The 17,291-nt window shown below is 32.8% G+C and overlaps 1 protein-coding gene across 1 annotated transcript; it reads right to left on the bottom strand.

Annotated features, from left to right (window-relative positions):
• Positions 1-7,306: 7,306 nt before the first annotated feature.
• LOC147410390 (uncharacterized) lies at positions 7,307-14,292 on the bottom strand. Its single transcript, XM_086432463.1, has 7 exons — positions 14,171-14,292; positions 12,402-12,887; positions 10,349-10,498; positions 10,126-10,227; positions 9,603-9,650; positions 9,061-9,497; positions 7,307-7,986 (listed from the first exon to the last, which is right to left on the bottom strand). Exons 1-7 carry the CDS (start codon positions 14,208-14,210, stop codon positions 7,390-7,392), a joined length of 1,860 nt encoding a protein of 619 aa, XP_086288589.1. The 5' UTR covers positions 14,211-14,292; the 3' UTR covers positions 7,307-7,389.
• Between the last annotated feature and the right edge of the window lie 2,999 nt (positions 14,293-17,291).

Raw genomic sequence — 17,291 nt, 5'->3', positions numbered from 1 at the left:
TCGGACTCGCATTTGAGTGTGCTTAGAGGCTAAAGTATATTTTTTGATCATTTTGAATCCAATGGTGAGGTCAGATTCCATTAAAAATGATCAGAAATATTCTAAAATTTTACCCCTAAGTCCCACTTTCAAGATTTTCTCAAAATTCTAATATTTATTTTTCCTCGAGATACGAATCGAGAACTTGGGGTTTTACAGTTTCATCGGCTTATTGTCCCTTACATTATTTTTTTGGGTGGATCAAACTTCACTTTCTTTGGAGAGTATTTGGTAAACTTGATGTTGATATGGACCTTCATATTTGGTTCGCATAGTTTGTATTTTTAATTCGTATTTCAACTAGGAAGATAATGCTAAGGATGTAAAAGATTTGATTCTCAATATGGGTTCCAATGATTTCAAATGCCATCATGAGGAGGTTTGGCCGCTAAAGAGTGATAGAAGAATACGAACCGATAATGATGACGAACCTTATGAGATTCAAGCTTTCACGATAAGTTGTTGCCCTGGGTTTGTTGTATTTTGTCGTGAAAATATTTGTGAGGTGAAATGTATAGTCATCACAAGTTTGCTCGTCAATAAGATTTTCGTCAATGTATTTATGAAACTATGATTTTTTTTGCAAAGTTCGTAGACATGTTAGAGTTACATAGTTTGTGGCTATCTTTGACCCAAATAAAGAGTTGAGTCAAATTTTTTATTCCTTAGAAAACAAAAGACATGATTCGATAGTTTGATAAGAGTTATAGATATTGGTGGGCTCAATACATATAACCCCACTTGGATGTACTTGACTTTTTTCTAGTTGATTAAGCTTTAGAAAAACTAATAAAAAGGAAGTTGAAGTCGAAGTTGAATTCCGGGTGTAAATACATGAGCTTCAAAACCTTTGGGATTTTGAGTTCATCTACATAGGTTTAAGAGTTGCCACCATTCAATTAAGGTATGAATGGGCACCATAAAAATGTTTTATAAAATTTTATTTTTTAGCATGTAGTGATTCATATATCCAAAAGATAAGGGAAAATGGTCTACCTAGAAATCTAAGGTAAGGAGATTCGATTGATGGACAAAGAAGGTGTTAGGCATCTTGTCCCTTCAATATTAAGATGGTTACTAATAAATGACTATAGGCGAAGATTAAAAAACTCTTTTTTTTTTTTTTTTTGGATTTTTGAAGACAAAAAGCTATAGAAAATTAGGAAAAATTAACTATAATTTTGTTTTGAAAAATGAACAAATCAATACGATGAGCAAGCCCCTATTAAAAGTAGGTCTCACTGAAATTTTTGTGAGCTTGGGACTTCGATGAAAACCCACATGGATCTCATCATTTGGAGTCCCAAATCTTCAAAACAAGTTTATGTGCTCTTCAGGGAGATTTAATTTATTGGTTTGATCTTTAGGTGAGGTTCATGATTTGAATCACACCATGGAGGAATCAAGATTACATCATGAAATTTTATCTATTTTGGATTGTTTTTATTGGCTCTGAAGGTTGAATATAGGTCCATATGGACCTACACTTTTGCTTGTAGTTATTTTAGAAGTGAGTGTGTGCAAAGTGTAAGCATGTGATGGATTTATCAAGCGAAGATTACTTCCAAGAGGGTCTACTTTCTAGTTCTATTGCCATCAAAAGAAGCAAGATAAACGACAATTGTTCTAGAATTGAAATTGCAAGAAATTGAAAGCATCTATGCTATAGAAATTAAATTGCATAAGAGTAAATGAAAGTAAATAAACCTAATCTAATGCTTTCAAACATCTTATTGAGGACTTATTGGGGGATATTACCTCAAAGAGGGATTACTCTCTCTCCCTAAGTCTCTAGACTAAAGATATAGAAATTACATTAAAAAACATGAAATTAAACTTGCAAATAGGAAAAGTACTTAAAAATAAAAAGGGGGTAATAAGAAGGGGGAGATTAAAGGGGGATAAAGGAGGGTTTAACCCCACCTTACTCTTCTTCTTCTTTTTGTTCTTAGGTTGAGCTTTAAGGGATTTTTAGAGAGGTTATATTTTTTTAAGATTTTTCTATTTTGGAAGGTTTCTTAACTGAGGAGATTTTCATGTTTTAGTAACTCACGGATTTATAAATAGAGATCTCTAGGATTGTAAAATTCATGAGAAAATGGTGATTGCTCTTGTTCTAATCCGTGGACATAGACACATTGTCAAACTACCTAAATCCTTGTGTGCAGTTTTGTCTCTCTCCTATTTCGTTTTTTTCATATTACATTGATAAGATGTTTCTTTATGTACTTGTTTACAGAAAATAGGAATGCGATTTTGCGATGGCAAAGATTTTAAGCATTCATGATGGTTGATGTGAACCGACAAACTTATAACTGTGACAAGTACATCATGTTTAAGCAAGGTTTAGTAGAAGAATCTATTATTATTATTATTTTCAATTTGGTTTTAACGGAGATGAAGAGGAAGAAGTAGTGGAGGGGGAGGATGAAATCATATATAGAGGGAGTTGTCTAATACCCCAATCACTAGAGAGTATACTATGTGAAAAAGGGTTAAAATTGACGCCAAGGTCCATCGAATTTACCCATTTTTTCACATAGTGGTGAGCATGAATATGTTCATATAGACCCAGAAAGACTATACAAAGGTGGGTATTCCGATGTTTCATACTTTTATTGTGCTATAAAGAATTGTCCTGTTGTAACATAGTAACAAAGTTTGGATTCGGTAATGGAGGGTTCAACTCATTTAAAGTTGGGAAAGTTTGGTCAAACAATCAGGAAAATTTTGAGGAATATAGATGGGTTACATTGTCTTAAACCTCTAGAGCTTCTAAAATAAGCTGTTAGACCTCCATAGCTACTCTTTGAAAAAAAGTCTCACGACCAATAACCCAACTTTATACCCTACCAATAAACCAACTTGGATTTGGAAACTTTTAAAATTTTTTGCTACTATAACTTCCAAAAACAAAATTGTAACCAACGTAAGCTTCAAAGTTGAAACCTATACAGTTGTTTCTAATATATTATGAAATTAGTGCTAGTTGAACTTACAAAAGTAGAGCTCATTTATGGTTTGTTTGTTTGTCGTATTAGTTATAAGGTTTTTCGAATTAAGTGCTCTTAGAAGTACACTTGTTAATCAAAGGGCCAGTGGAAGTCTTTTGGTACTCATGTTAGTCCCACTAGCATCCTTCTTAAAATATACCAAAGATTTCTCTGAATATTCCCTCTTAGTGTACACATGTTCGATGTAGTATTATGCTTTAATACAATGGTTTGCTCTTCCTTGACAGATTACAAGTGTGTTTTTTAATGGCCACCCAAATCCCCTTATGCGGATCATTGGATTAAAAATGACTCCAATGTTAGAGAATAAGATGCATTGTATTAAGATACATGAGATACATTGTATCATTATTAATGTATCTCATCACAAATGGAAGATTGTGATGAAGGATGGTAGTTTTCATATATCTTGGTTGATGTAATGTCTATAAATACCATCTTGGGACTTTTGTAATATTCATCCAAGAATTATCAATTAAATTCAAATTTCTACATATAGGAAAAAGAAAATGAGATTGTGTAACATGAATGCGTTAAATTGGGAGATTTGTAGAGATATAAAATGAGTTGTAATTTTTATTGGAAAAACAAAAAAAACTAAAATAATAGCAAAGAAGAAAATAAAAGATATCTAGGTCCGGAACATAGAGAAAGATGGTGTTTTTATTGAAAAAAAATATTAATAATATAAACAAAATGATTAAGGTTCGACACACAAAGATTGATATGCTCAGTGGAGCTTGAGCTCTGATACCATGTAGAAATATGATTTTATTGATAATTCTTGGATTAATATTACAAAAGCCCCAATAAGGTATTTATAGACATTACATCAACCAAGATATATGAAAACTACCTAATATAAATATTCTAGAATATCCCAATTGATATATTTTAAATATCAATATATATTCTAGAATATCCTTTATCACGACCTTCCATTTGTGATGAGATACACTAACAATGATACAGTATATTTCATGTATCTTAATAAAGTGCATCTTATTCTCCAACATCCAATATAATAAGAACATCGCAATGTGCTTGATCGTCCGGAAGCCTCATTGCGTTATTAATCCGTGTCTTGCCGTACATGATCCCAAAATTTACATGGTCCAGGTGTGTGATGTTGTTAGTTTGCAATCCTCCTTGTTCAGAAAATGCACTTGTTTTCTTTTTCAAAATAAGCTCATACATAGGACATGATTTACAAATAGGAATCTCATAAATGGAGCACCATATTTTGTATGAAAAGTCAAATCTTTATACTCATTCAAATATGTAAACCAACAATGTCTTCGTGGCTTTATCTTCCCCGAAATGATCCTTGAAATTAGTCTCTGATTTGTTCTAGGGACATCCAACTTCCTCTAAATCTCTAATTTTACAAGCTTTATTACTTTAAACACTGTATTACAATAACATTGGTGAAAAGATAAACAACCAAACAACTCTCTTCCCTGGGGTTCCAAGTTGGTTTTCCCCACAAGAAGACCTCTTTTAGCGATCCCAATTCCTCATAAAACCTTTGCATTTCAATACCAATTCAAGCATCATGAGAAGGACCATGATCCCACATGAAGAACCTCCTACTGTGTGTATCCAATTAGGATCAAACCTCGCAAAGGTGCCAAAGCCTTCGAACTCATGATCACAAAGAAAAGTTGTTATTATCATCTAAGGTTTCTATTTATGGAATGATTGACTTCTTAGTTATATCATTATAAAAATTTGAATGTAATAGTGTTACTAAACTACCAAAGTCCCTCATAATAAATAATCAATTATGAAACCTTGAATTTATTATTGACCCTATATTCAAGTTTAATAATGGTTATGAAACCATATGGCACCTGATCGTGTATTTGAGTGCCACATAGTTATAAAGCATAAATTCTAAGACATTTGAATTAAAAGACTTGTATTCTTGGTTGGATTTCAATTTTATATTAAAATAATGTTTTTTTTTTCTATAGATTTTTTCCCAACCTGATCTAAGCCATTAATTTTAGAGGGATGAGGTGTCTTTTGGATCACTGTGGTAGTCATTTAATTTAATTTGATTCACCATTTATATGCGTGCTTTTAATTTCCAATTAAGATAATAAGATAGCCCATTACACAAGTTCTCTATACAGTAAGATAATAAGGTATTTGTATCTGGTTGTGTCCTAATCCTGAATAGTTATTGTTCGTAAAAGATGATGCTTTAGTTTATATGCAATATTGAGAGGATTATGATGAGCAGACATGAAAAATAATCCTTTGGACAAGCTTCTTTGAGTTTACAGAAGATGACCCCAGAAAAAAGAAAGGAAGTGGACATTATTTATAGATTCAAATTCGATTATCTTCCCAACCTACATTGCTATTGGATCTTACTTTTAAGGTCATGATTGTTAGAGAATAAGATGCACTGTATTAAGATGCATGAGATACACTGTATCATTGTTAGTATATATCATCACAAATGGAAGGTTGAAATGAAGGATATTTAAAATATATATTGATATTTAGAATATATCAATTGGGATATTCTAGAATATTTATATTAGGTAGTTTTCATATATCTTGATTGATGTAATGTCTATAAATACCCTACTGGGGATTTTTGTAATATTCATCCAAGAAATCTCAATAAAATCATATTTCTACATGGTATCATAGCTTAAGTTCCATTAAGCACATCAATCTTGGTGTGTCGTTCTTCGGTGATGGCGTTATCGCCATTGCCGAACCTTAATCATTTTGTTTATGTTATTAGTATTTTTTTCAATAAAAATACCATCTTTCTCTATGTTTCGGACCTAGATATCTTTTATTTTTTTCTTTGCTATTATTTTAGGTTTTTTATTTTTCAAATAAAAATCACAACTCCTTTTATATCTCTACAAATCTCCCAATTTCACACATTCATATTACACGATCTCATTTTTTTCCTATCTAAAATCTCTTTAACAAGAGTTCTTTCATTTAAATGGCACAATCATACTTTTTATGCTTCTGGGAGAGATCATGATAGATCTGGTTTAATAAGCCACCGGCTTCGACAGACTCAAAAAGAGCGGGATGCAACACTGATGGACTTCATAGGCATACGGTGACCACTAACAAGCATGATTGGCACTTTGACGATCAATAAACATATCCATTAATGAGATCAAACAATTATTCAACAAAATCAATTGTTTATTCCTTTTTCAAAGGACCATGCACTTGCGGGAGGAAGTTAGAGAATAAGATGCACTGTATTAAGATGCATGAGATACACTGTATCATTGTTAGTGTATATCATCACAAATGGAAGGTTGAAATGAAAGATATTCTAAAATATATATTGATATTTAGAATATATCAATTGGGATATTCTAGAATATTTGTATTACGTAGTTTTTATATATTTGGTTGATGTAATTTCTATAAATACCCTACTAGGGCTTTTGTAATATTTATCAAAGAAATCTCAATAAAATCATATTTCTACAATGATATCAGAGATTTCTATTTATTAGGAAAGTAAGCTTGCTACTCATTAAATATTTAATCTTAACTAATGAACATGGGTGGATTTTATGTGGGGGCACTTGCCCCCATAAGAGTTCTCAAAGTCAAGAAGGTTATAAGCTATTGTGACATGTATTGCCCCCACAAAAATATTTCCCCCACATGGGCAAAATCCTGGCTCCGCCCTTGATAATGAATGATTAAAATTATATTTATTTAAATATAACTCAATATTTTATCCACTATAGATTTTTTTTTTTTTGGTAGAAAAAGATTTTCTTCAAGAAGTTGAAGTCGATGGATTAAAGATGAAGTTGAATAGGTTTTAAGAAGTTGAAGACGATGGATTTTTGTGTGAAAAAGCAAGGATTTTAGAAATGAAGTTTCTGACCAACCTAGGTTCATTTCGGACTCACATGTCCTAGCTAGTTTACATGTTGACTCATACGAAGTTCTGAATTGAATGGGTTGGTTGGTTCCAGTACTGAGCTTCTGACCAAGTCACTTTGAAATATAATCTAATAGAGTCGACTCGACTGGTTTGGTTTTAAAACTGTAGTGTCTATCAGTTTCTACTTTCTATTGTGCTGTCTATATTTCTAGAATTCTTGGTCGCCAAGAAGTATGAGTACCGGATCAAAGATGTAATGTAACAACCCAACTACATAACTCAGGTAAAGAATTCTTTTAAGAAACATATAAAATAAGAAAAATTCCCATAATCAAGTAATGTAACAAGTACAATGCAATCAAGAAAATAATGAATTAGTAAAATAACTTCTTTGTTTCTTTTCCAAGTCAATGGAATCCTCCTCCTCCTCATCATGATCAGTCAGGTTTTTCCATGGAGGATATCACACAAATATGTTGAACGGAATAGTTCGTAAAGGAGGTAAATGTGTTGGAATGCAAATATGATCACCGGTAAGCAAGCAACTGAGGTTATAAGAATGGGAATCCTTGCCAGTTGAGTGTGAAACATGATAAAATAGGTAGAACCAAAAGCTATTAGCGTAGCTATAATAGATAAGAAGAGTGTGACAAGGGCAAACATCAACTTTTTGGGTAAGGAATTGAAGAAGTCTTCTTCTGCATAGCGTGATGTGAGAATGGATAAAAATATCAATAGTGACGTCAAAGAAGAGATCAGCCCCAATGCATCTGATATGACAAATACCATGAAATATTTGTTTTTGAGAAATGCAGGGATGCCTAGCTCGGAATTTCCACCAGGAACAGTAAAGGGTGCAGCGAAGGCCACAGTAGCGATGAGCATGGCTACAACTGAGCATGAATTTGCCATATTTCTCATCCATTCCTCTGCATGCTTAAGTAACTTCTTGTGTTCCCATGAAAACAAATCTCGAGGTGTTTTCCCTTTTATGTTTTTCAAGTTCTTGTAAGTTGGTTGTACCGTTTTCTCCACCGCCTATGTCATTAGTTGTTCATAAGTAAGTACAAAATAATAATATTTAGAATAAAGTCTGTTATGACAACGATATATTAGTACCAACAAACAGGGCGGAGCCAGGATTTTGCTAAAGTGGGGGCACCCAAGAGTAAAATTTTTTGTGGGGTGATCAACAAAGAGTGAAAAAAAAAAAATTGTAAGGACAACTAAGAGTGGAAAAAATATTTGTGGGAGCAATAGTGGCAGATTTTTTTTTCCGCTGCTAAAATCTGTTGCAATAGTTCACTAATCAAATTACTTTTAAAATTCTTGTGGGGAAAAGTGCCCCCACAGGTCCCACTGTAAATCCCCCCCTGCATAGGGAGTGCTAGGAAATGGAAAATATTTCCCCCCAACAGGGAAAGGATGACTCTTTATTAAATGGTTACTTGTTTAAAAACTAATGGGCAATGTTTATCAATTGAATTCAACTTAGAAAGGAATGTTCTCCTTGTGGTCTCTCTTTTTGTTGGACATTTTATCAAACTGTGGGATCCTCCCCCCTAATTTGGGTTTTAAAAATTGAATTAAAACCCCTTTGTTGGCCCTACGCTTGCTTATTTACAAAACTGGTTTGTGTTATTGGGAAGTGTAACAAGAGAAAGAATTAAATAAGACACACACACATACAACATCAGGATTTACGCAATTGACTTAGTCTAGGGAAGGCCCTCCGAGCCTTGGCCCTCCATCTACTGAAAAGGCTCCCTTTCTTGATTTAACCTATTGAAGCTCAAATTCAACAGACATGGGCCTTGAATTTACCCCCTTTTTCATGTAGTGGTCTACTTGTTGATTTTATAGCACTTGATCCTCCGTTCATCATTTGTATATTCATATTTTTTTTTTTCAATTTAAATTTAATACATTTTGCTTGCTTAGCAAACAATTTTTTTTGTTTTTTAAGAGAAGAGAAGTATGATCTTTCGTAGAAGTTTTACTTATTCTGGAGAAATATGGTTTAAGCACCAAAAGACTGGGCTAGAAAGAAATATTTTTCCATAGAATAATTCAAACTATTAGCTAGATAGTAAAGGCCAAAAAAATAATCACCTTGAACCATTGGAATTCCCTTTGCATTTGTAGTGCGGCACCAGACACTGCATTTAGTTTCCGTGGAGGTGGCAATTTTGCAGCCAGATGGAGGACGTTGCTCTTATCTTCCGAAACTTGTAAAGTTGACAACATATGTGCACAGGGACTATTCTCCCATACAAGGTTGAAAACCTTTTCTTGTCGATGTGTTATGGCAATGTGAAGTATGCTATTATTATCTCTGAAATCGGCCCCCATCAGTTGAGGATCACATTGAACCAAATTTTTTATGAACTTGACAGATCCATTCTTGGCAGCTTCGAAGAATGGCACTTTTAACAATTCCATACGCTCGTGAAAAGGCAAGTTAGAAACTCCGGCACATATGAATTTGACAAGTTCTTCGGCTTGGTTATGCATCAGTTTGGTTTTGTACACTTCCTTGTAATGTGGCACTGAGAATAAAAACCAAAAAAAGAAAAATGAAACTATATCCCACAATTTAACAAAAAAAAAAAAAATGTACAAACAAGACTTCAAGATAAAGTAGTGGGTGATACCTAGATGTTTTGTAACATTCCAAAGGCCATAAAACCATGAAAGAATTCCTGTACAAATGAAGAATTGTTAAGTACTGAATAGTTGACACTAGATAGGGAAATTATTAAAAAAAACAAAACTAAAAAAATTCAAGTCCTTGAAACTTTTATTTTCATCCATAATCACAATTGGAGCTAGATCCATGGGATATATCTTGGGTATGTACATTTATCATTTGGTTGATTCTAATACTCTCAACCTCAGCTAACAGACCATGAAGGCATGATGGATCTTTGACCTCGTAATCAGTTAAAATTTGTTAGTTTTTTTTTCTTTTTTTCCTTTTTTTTTGGCATTTAGAATGTAAGAGACCCTTTAGTTTCTCTATGATTCACATTTGTTGTTAGGTTATTAGTTTTTTTTTTTTTTTTTTACAAAGGAAGTGGAAAGGAAAGTAAAAGTGTAAAATATGGATCAGTGTTATATGCATGTTACAAATCAATCTTACCAACCAATATAGGTTCATTTGAAAGAGAAACACACCTGGAATGTCCATTTTTGTGTTGTGTCTTGAGTTCTGGGGATCTTCTGGATCTCCATTTGTGCAATGGGTAGAGATAAAGGAGGGTTGTTGGACATTAACCCCTTCAATCAAGATAATTAAATTGTTAGTCAGTATAGTATTTAGTTGTTCTAACTTCTTTCGAAACATGTGTATAAGGAAAAACAAAAACATAAATAGTAAGAGATGGATGGAAACACCAACATCGATAGATGGAACTTCGCCAAAATCCTAGATCACTTCCACTCCTGAAAGCTGAGGGCTTTTTAGCCAAAAAATCCAATGCAGAACAGTCAAGGATATCTTGGGTAGTAGCCAATTCTGGATACTTTTTAACAAGATCCAGAGCTACATCTACATATATAATATGTAAAGACAAAAAAGAAAATTAGATCTAATTTTCTCGAAGCATAAACACAAGGTGAAAATATAGAAACCGATAAAAGTTTTTGTAAAGTTATGTAATCAAATAAGATTTTGGAAATATTAACGTAACTGGATAAATTTTAGGGACCGACCGTGTAGGTCTAGTTTTTGAGAGAGTGCAGATCGTATGCACCCAGGGCGGAGGATTGAAGCCCTCCTCCCACAATCCAATACATGCCATGTTAATCGTCACAATGTGAAAAAAGTCCAAATTTGACGGTCCAAAGCTGTTGAATTTCATAAAATTTGACAAACCAAGGGATTGAATTGGCGTCGATTTTTTACATTATCAATATTTTTTTCAACAGGCCGAAACTGTCGAATTAATGAAGGATGGAAGAAATTCGACGACTTTAAGCTGTCAAATCTGGGGAACTTCAAGAATTTTGACGGCTTTAGACCGTAAATATTCAATTTCTAAAATTCGTGAGCCTTGACCCGTTGAATTTTTTTGGCAAATTTTCTAGTTTTCACTTAGTCCGTGATCTGAGGAAATTTCTAAAAAGAGACATTTTAGATGCTAATTCCTTGGGATATGGCTTAGGTGGCATGTATTGGGGTATGGGAGGGGGGTTTCAATCTTCCACCATACCATTAAGGATTAGTGGAGATGGTAAGAGCGACCGGATTTGCTCCCCAGGTCCACCTTCGAATTTCTATATGCCCCTCCATATAAAAGTGATCACATTTAATTGTTGAACACGTGTTAGGGTGGTTGGTACATGTGGCCTGTCAAAGAAAAAATAATCCTCCACCTTGGGTGCGTACGATACAGACTCTTTTTGCAATATTAGACCAAACAGTCCCCAAATGTGAATCCGGACCACTCAGGACACATTCTTTCTAAAACATTGGACTTACAATGATCTTTTGAAATAGTTTTTAATTAAATGCCGTAACTACCTTTTTTAACAAATTTCCAACAGGTTAATGAAGTTGCCTAACGCTACCCTTCCAAATTATGATGAATATTAGAGATACCCAAATTTAAAAATGATGACAAGACCCTTGACATCAGATTTTTCTTATAAATTAATAAAAGTTACATAAAGACCCCTGATTTGTTTCCGAAAAACATCTTTAACCTCTTGGATGATTAGATGATGACAATGGTGGTGGTAGTAATGGTGATGCTTATGATCATGTAAGCCTAATTTGAAAAACAATTAGGGAAAAAATGACCATGTTGGCCAAATTTTTTTACCAAAGACTATACTGACTGAGAATACATACTATTATAGATACTTTTTAAAAAATTAATGAGAAATGATCCAACCTAAAAAAGAGTTTCTTGACTGAGAACATTAACCATTAAAGACACTTTTTAAAAGATTAAAATGATATAACCTAAAACCCTTTATTTTTCCCCAACACAAGTCATCTTTAACCTCTTGGATGATTATGGGGATAATGGAGATTGTGATCATCACCACAATAATCATTATTATGATCATCGTAATCATCATCATTATCACCACATCACCACCACCATGGTCATCACATCATAGTCTTCATGAAAGGCTGAAGATGCTTAATTCTGGAGAAAAATCAAGGGTATTAGCTCATTTTCCATCAATTATAAGAAAGTACAATGGGCTTGTCATAAGTTATAATTTATAAGGGTATCTCTAATATTAATCAAAAGGTGGAGGGGCAGGTGAGACAATTTCTTTAACATGTTGGAATGTTATTTAAAAGTGCAGGTACGGTATTTAAAAATATCAAAAGGTTATAACTTATAAGAGACTATAAAAGTTTTTTTACACAGCGTAAATATTTCAAAACCATTTTGTATACTTTGCACAGTTGTATAAAGTTTTGTTCAAATTACATGTTATATACTCACCATACATATCGGCATCGATTAAAGCATTTAGAAGACGAATGTCATTTAAAATATGTTCGTCTTTTGTTTCCTGGTAGAGATACATCAAAAGCTCCTTATTGCCTAGTATAGCTGCTTGAACGATTGGTGTATCTCTATTTTTGTTTGTAATCTGTAGCAAATTTGGGTTCTTTTTTATCATGATCTGTGCTGCCCCAATTTGTCCTGACAAAACTGCCTGATGAAGCGCGGTTTCACCTTTAGTGTTTTTCTTTTCCAATGCATCTATACGCATCATTTCCACCAGCTCTTTCACGAACCGTATGCGTCCATAGAATGTCGCAACGTGGAGAGCTGTCATCGACATTGTGGCGATCTCTTCATTAATGGCAGAAGGGTTCTCTTTAAGAAACCCACTTGCTTTTTCCCAATCTCCTCTACATGCAGCTTCGTATAAGGGCAAATATCGGTCAAGGTATTCGTCAATCTCCTCTACATACCACCATGAAAATATTTAAACATCGAGGAATATAAGTCAATAAATTTCTAAATGCAAAATTTTACCATCTTTAAATAAAAAAATGTATTCAAGACCGATTGTTTGGCTATGATATCAATTAGATTTGATGAAATTCACATTCTGCCTCATTATTCATTTTAATTCCCAACACGAGAAGAGTGATATCGCAGGTTTTTCAAGTGACTATCTTGCAGGTTCACTACTTTTTACTGAGATCGTCATCATATATATATATATATATATATATATATATATATATATATATATATATATATATATATATATATATATGGGTCAGGTTCAAGGGCCGTCTGAGAAACCGTCTAAGAAAACTTTCGACGGAAAATAAAATTTTAAAATATGGGTTAGAAATTTTGGATTGAGCTGATTTTTTGTGAGGATGATCTCTATGATGGGAAGATCATCCAAAAAAAAAAATCAGCTCAATCTGAAACTTCTAACCCCGTTAAAAGTGATTTAGAATGTGGACCGTCGATTTTTTACCACTTTTTATCACTATTTGTAAATCACTTTTGATGGATTTACAAGTTTCTGATTGAGCTGATTTTTTGTGAGGATGATCTTCTCATCATAGTGACCATCCTTGCAAAAAATCAGCTCAATCCAAAACCTCTAACCCTTATTTTGAAAAACGAAAGTTTTCTTAGACGGTTTCTCAGACGGCCCTTGAACCTGACCCTATATATATATATATATATATATATATCTTTCTACTTTATAGCTGCAAGATAGTCACTTTGAAAAATCTGTGATCTTGCTCTTCGTGTTTTGGCTCTAAGATCCCATGGGTTTTAGATCCATGGTTCTACCGAATTTAAAGAAGATTGCCAAGTTGTGGATGCCCTTGCGTTTGTGGTCTAGAACAGATGGTCTTCAGAATTTTTTATAAACCAAGCTAATCTAATGGGTGATAAGCTTGACAAACTTGGGACTCCTCTTGTATTCTTCATTCTGTTATCAATACAACTTTTCTTGATCGACTTAGCGCAAAAAATAAAAAATAATAAAAAATGTTCTAAGAATTAAAATGAACAGTTAGCCAGAATTGAAATTTTGTCATATTTAGCTTCCGAAATGGTGAACTACCATAGTTATTTGTCTTATTCTAATTAAAAATTCTCCTATCTAATCCCAAAAAAAAAGAAATTTAATAAAACAAAATAGAAGAAAACGGAACGTAAAAAAGACAAGAAAAAGTAAAAGAGATTGTAAAAAGAAAATCAAATTTCATTACCATTTCCCTCGTTTGTACTATGTTGGCATGAACTAGACATTGCCTAGTGTCGGTACTTGGTATTGCTCAGTCAAGCTCCAGCCTCAAAGAACCTCTTCACTTTCAAGCTCGGTTTGGTGACCTCAAAGAAGCCATTGATGAACTTATATATCTATATATAGCATTGACTGGGCCTACCAAGTACCAACCCCATCTGGCATAGAACTTTGTCTTATCGCTTGATAAGAAAGTAACGTATGTTTTTTTATTCTACAGCCATATAATTCCCTTTCTTAACTTTATATTATTTTATCTACTCTTTAGCAAAAAGTTAATTATTATTTTATCTATTTCATAATTCACGTGGAGGGGCATTTTCGTCCTTATGTTGTATAATTTTTTTAAGTGTTTCGACAGGTAGAACGTGGAATGCAAAATTTGTCAATGATTTTGTTATGCTAAAAGACTAGAAGTATGAAATTTTTTGTTTTCTGTTTTTGATTTTTTAAAGATTGCTAAGCTGGGGCATATGTAACCCCCATGATATTCCACCAAGGAAAATATTACATCCGAACTAATTATAGTTTAGGTCTTCAAACAAGAAGTTTGCTAATTCAGGAGGTGTTAAGAAAATAGGTGCAATCGAAATAAGAAAACAAATTGAAAAAATAAATACAAGATGCAATCACACAAAGAAACACATATATTTTAAGTGGTTCCCTCTAGATTGAGATACTTCCATAGATCACATCGATTCCACTATGCAAAGAAACTTGCAGTTACATATTACACCCTTTCACCAAACGAAAAATATAAATAAGCTAGGAAACCACAATAGGAATTAGTTTGACCATCGTGAAGGCGTGACTTGATTTACAGTACCTCCTTGTTGACCAGTACTATCAGGCTTCACAACTACAACATGAGGGACATTCCTCTGACCATTAATAGCATAAAACCGGTAATTTACTAAAAAGTGCATCGAAAATTACTAAAATGGTGCACTATTCATCTTTATTCCAAAAAAGGATAATTTACCATTTTCAATAATAAGTTATTTTAGGAAAACAATAAAATTTGAATTGAATATTATTTTGATACCCAAAATGCCCTTTTCAATATCTTTTTATACGATAATATAAATATCTCTTGTTTAAGCAAACAAGTAGAAATATAATTGTTTTAGTACAATAATGTTTCCTTTCAATATTTAGTTTATTTCAGTACTCGACGGCCTTGTTATAAATCTACAATACCTTAACTCTAATGGAGATAATGATTTCCGGGATTTTAGATCTCTAACAACATTAGAAATTGCCTTGTTATATTTCTATATGTTTACATAAACATGGGATATGAATACTATTGTATATAAAACGAAAAATGCTAAAGGGTATTTTGGGTATAAAAAAACTGTTCATTTCAAATTTTACTGTTCATTTCAAATTTTACTGTTTTGGCAAAATAATTTATTTTTTAAAAAAGGGTAAATTACCATTTTTAAAATTAAGATGAATAGTACAGGATTTTGGTAATTTTTCAATTTTATGTACTGTTTTGGTAATTTTCTCCATAAAAAACATTACAAATGGTACCTTGTTATGCTAGAAAATATGCTGCCCCATTAGTCTCTCTCAGATAGAATTGAAAACCACATGATTGGAACATGCGATATGCTTCTTTAATGGATGGATCCTTGGATTCTTTACACTCTAAAATCTAGATAAAATTTGATATAAAAGTAATTCATATACTTTCTCATCACAAACTATTTGTTGGGATATGATTGATCCATAACCATGTAATAAGATATCACATTGGATCTTAATGAACCACCAGTATGAATTCATCATTTTTTAATATTTGTTAACAGTTTAGTTGTCAGCGCTAGCAAGTTACACAATGTGAAAAAGCCTACATTCGATCCAAGACTGTTGAATTTCATAAAATTTTACAGACATCGATGGCCTAAGATGTTGAATTTTTTATTGTCGAATATTTTTTTTTGACAGGTTGAAATCATCAAATTAATGAAGGATGAGAGAAATTTGATGGCTCTAAGCTGTCAAATCTGAAATTTTTTGACAACCCTTGACCATCAAAATTCGATTTCTATTGGCCCATCGAATTTTTCAGTTTTTACATAGTGCAAGCTGATTTATGATTGTCAATCCACATCTTAAGTTACATAGGGGTAAAAACCTGATTAACTTTTGATTCCAGATTGTCAATCCGCATCTTAAGTTATTTAGTTTGTGATTTGATAGGATGCATTGACATTCTAACTAATAGGATGAAAGTTGCTGAGATGGGCAGGGTGAAACATATTTTTTTTATGGTTATGCAAATAAAATTTTAAAAGTAATTAATTTTAACTTATAATTATTAAATAATTGATTATGTATATATTAATAAATAGTAAACACAGAGAAAACCATCAGAATTAATTACTATAGATCCCATAATCAATTATGATTGTGATTACCAAAGTGGCCACTCGAAGAGTTGACAACTCCAAGTCAAAAAAAAAATATATTTGCAAGAAAATAATTTTACTTATGAATTTGCGTTTAGGATTGTACCATATATTTTCATTTCACTTTGCATCATTAGACATGAAGAATATTAGTTGATTAAAAGACAAAGGAGCCCTCCATATTATAGGGAAGTGATAATCTTTATTTATGCTTTTACTTTGAACAAGGACTTTTCTAGTCTCAATCCATAGTTGAGACTCTCCATCAACATAACCATTAGGATTTGAGGATGAACACAGATTTCCTATAGATCAATTCATGTCTGTTAGGAATTAAAACACATTTCATAGGGATACATTACTCGAGGGAATTCCTAACATCTTAATGGTCACGTTGATGGAAAACCTCAACCCATGGGTTGAGGTTAGCATTTTCCTTTAAATAAATAAGCTAACAGTGAAGATTAAAGTGGTGCTTGGATATCACTTTAATTTGGAACAAATTATTCTCATGTTTGCTTATGATGTGTATTTTACTTGTCCTTCAAGGAAAGGAACCTTCCACGTGCATTAAAGTGGCTTCTAATTTATGTTTAGAAGCTTATTCTCTTAATTTATTTTTCTTTTTTGTGGGTGTGCATTTACCTTACGGTATAGCACTCTAGT

The sequence above is a fragment of the Akebia trifoliata genome, chromosome 1, assembly GCF_017979445.1.
Source record: "Akebia trifoliata isolate Shusen 1 chromosome 1, ASM1797944v1, whole genome shotgun sequence".
In the NCBI taxonomy this organism is placed as follows: domain Eukaryota; kingdom Viridiplantae; phylum Streptophyta; class Magnoliopsida; order Ranunculales; family Lardizabalaceae; genus Akebia; species Akebia trifoliata.
The sequence above is the reverse complement of the archived record's forward strand: the minus strand, read 5'-3'. Positions and strand labels throughout refer to the sequence as shown.

What these genes read in the sequence shown, in the direction of transcription:
- LOC147410390 (XM_086432463.1), bottom strand. Translation starts at nt 14,210, where the DNA reads ATGTCTAGTTCATGCCAACATAGTACAAACGAGGGAAATG. An exon ending in GCGAAGTTCCATCTATCGAT is followed by an intron (nt 10,228 to 10,348) that starts GTTGGTGTTTCC and finishes TCTTGATTGAAG; the next exon opens with GGGTTAATGTCCAACAACCC. An exon ending in GGGAATTCCAATGGTTCAAG is followed by an intron (nt 7,987 to 9,060) that starts GTGATTATTTTT and finishes CTAATGACATAG; the next exon opens with GCGGTGGAGAAAACGGTACA.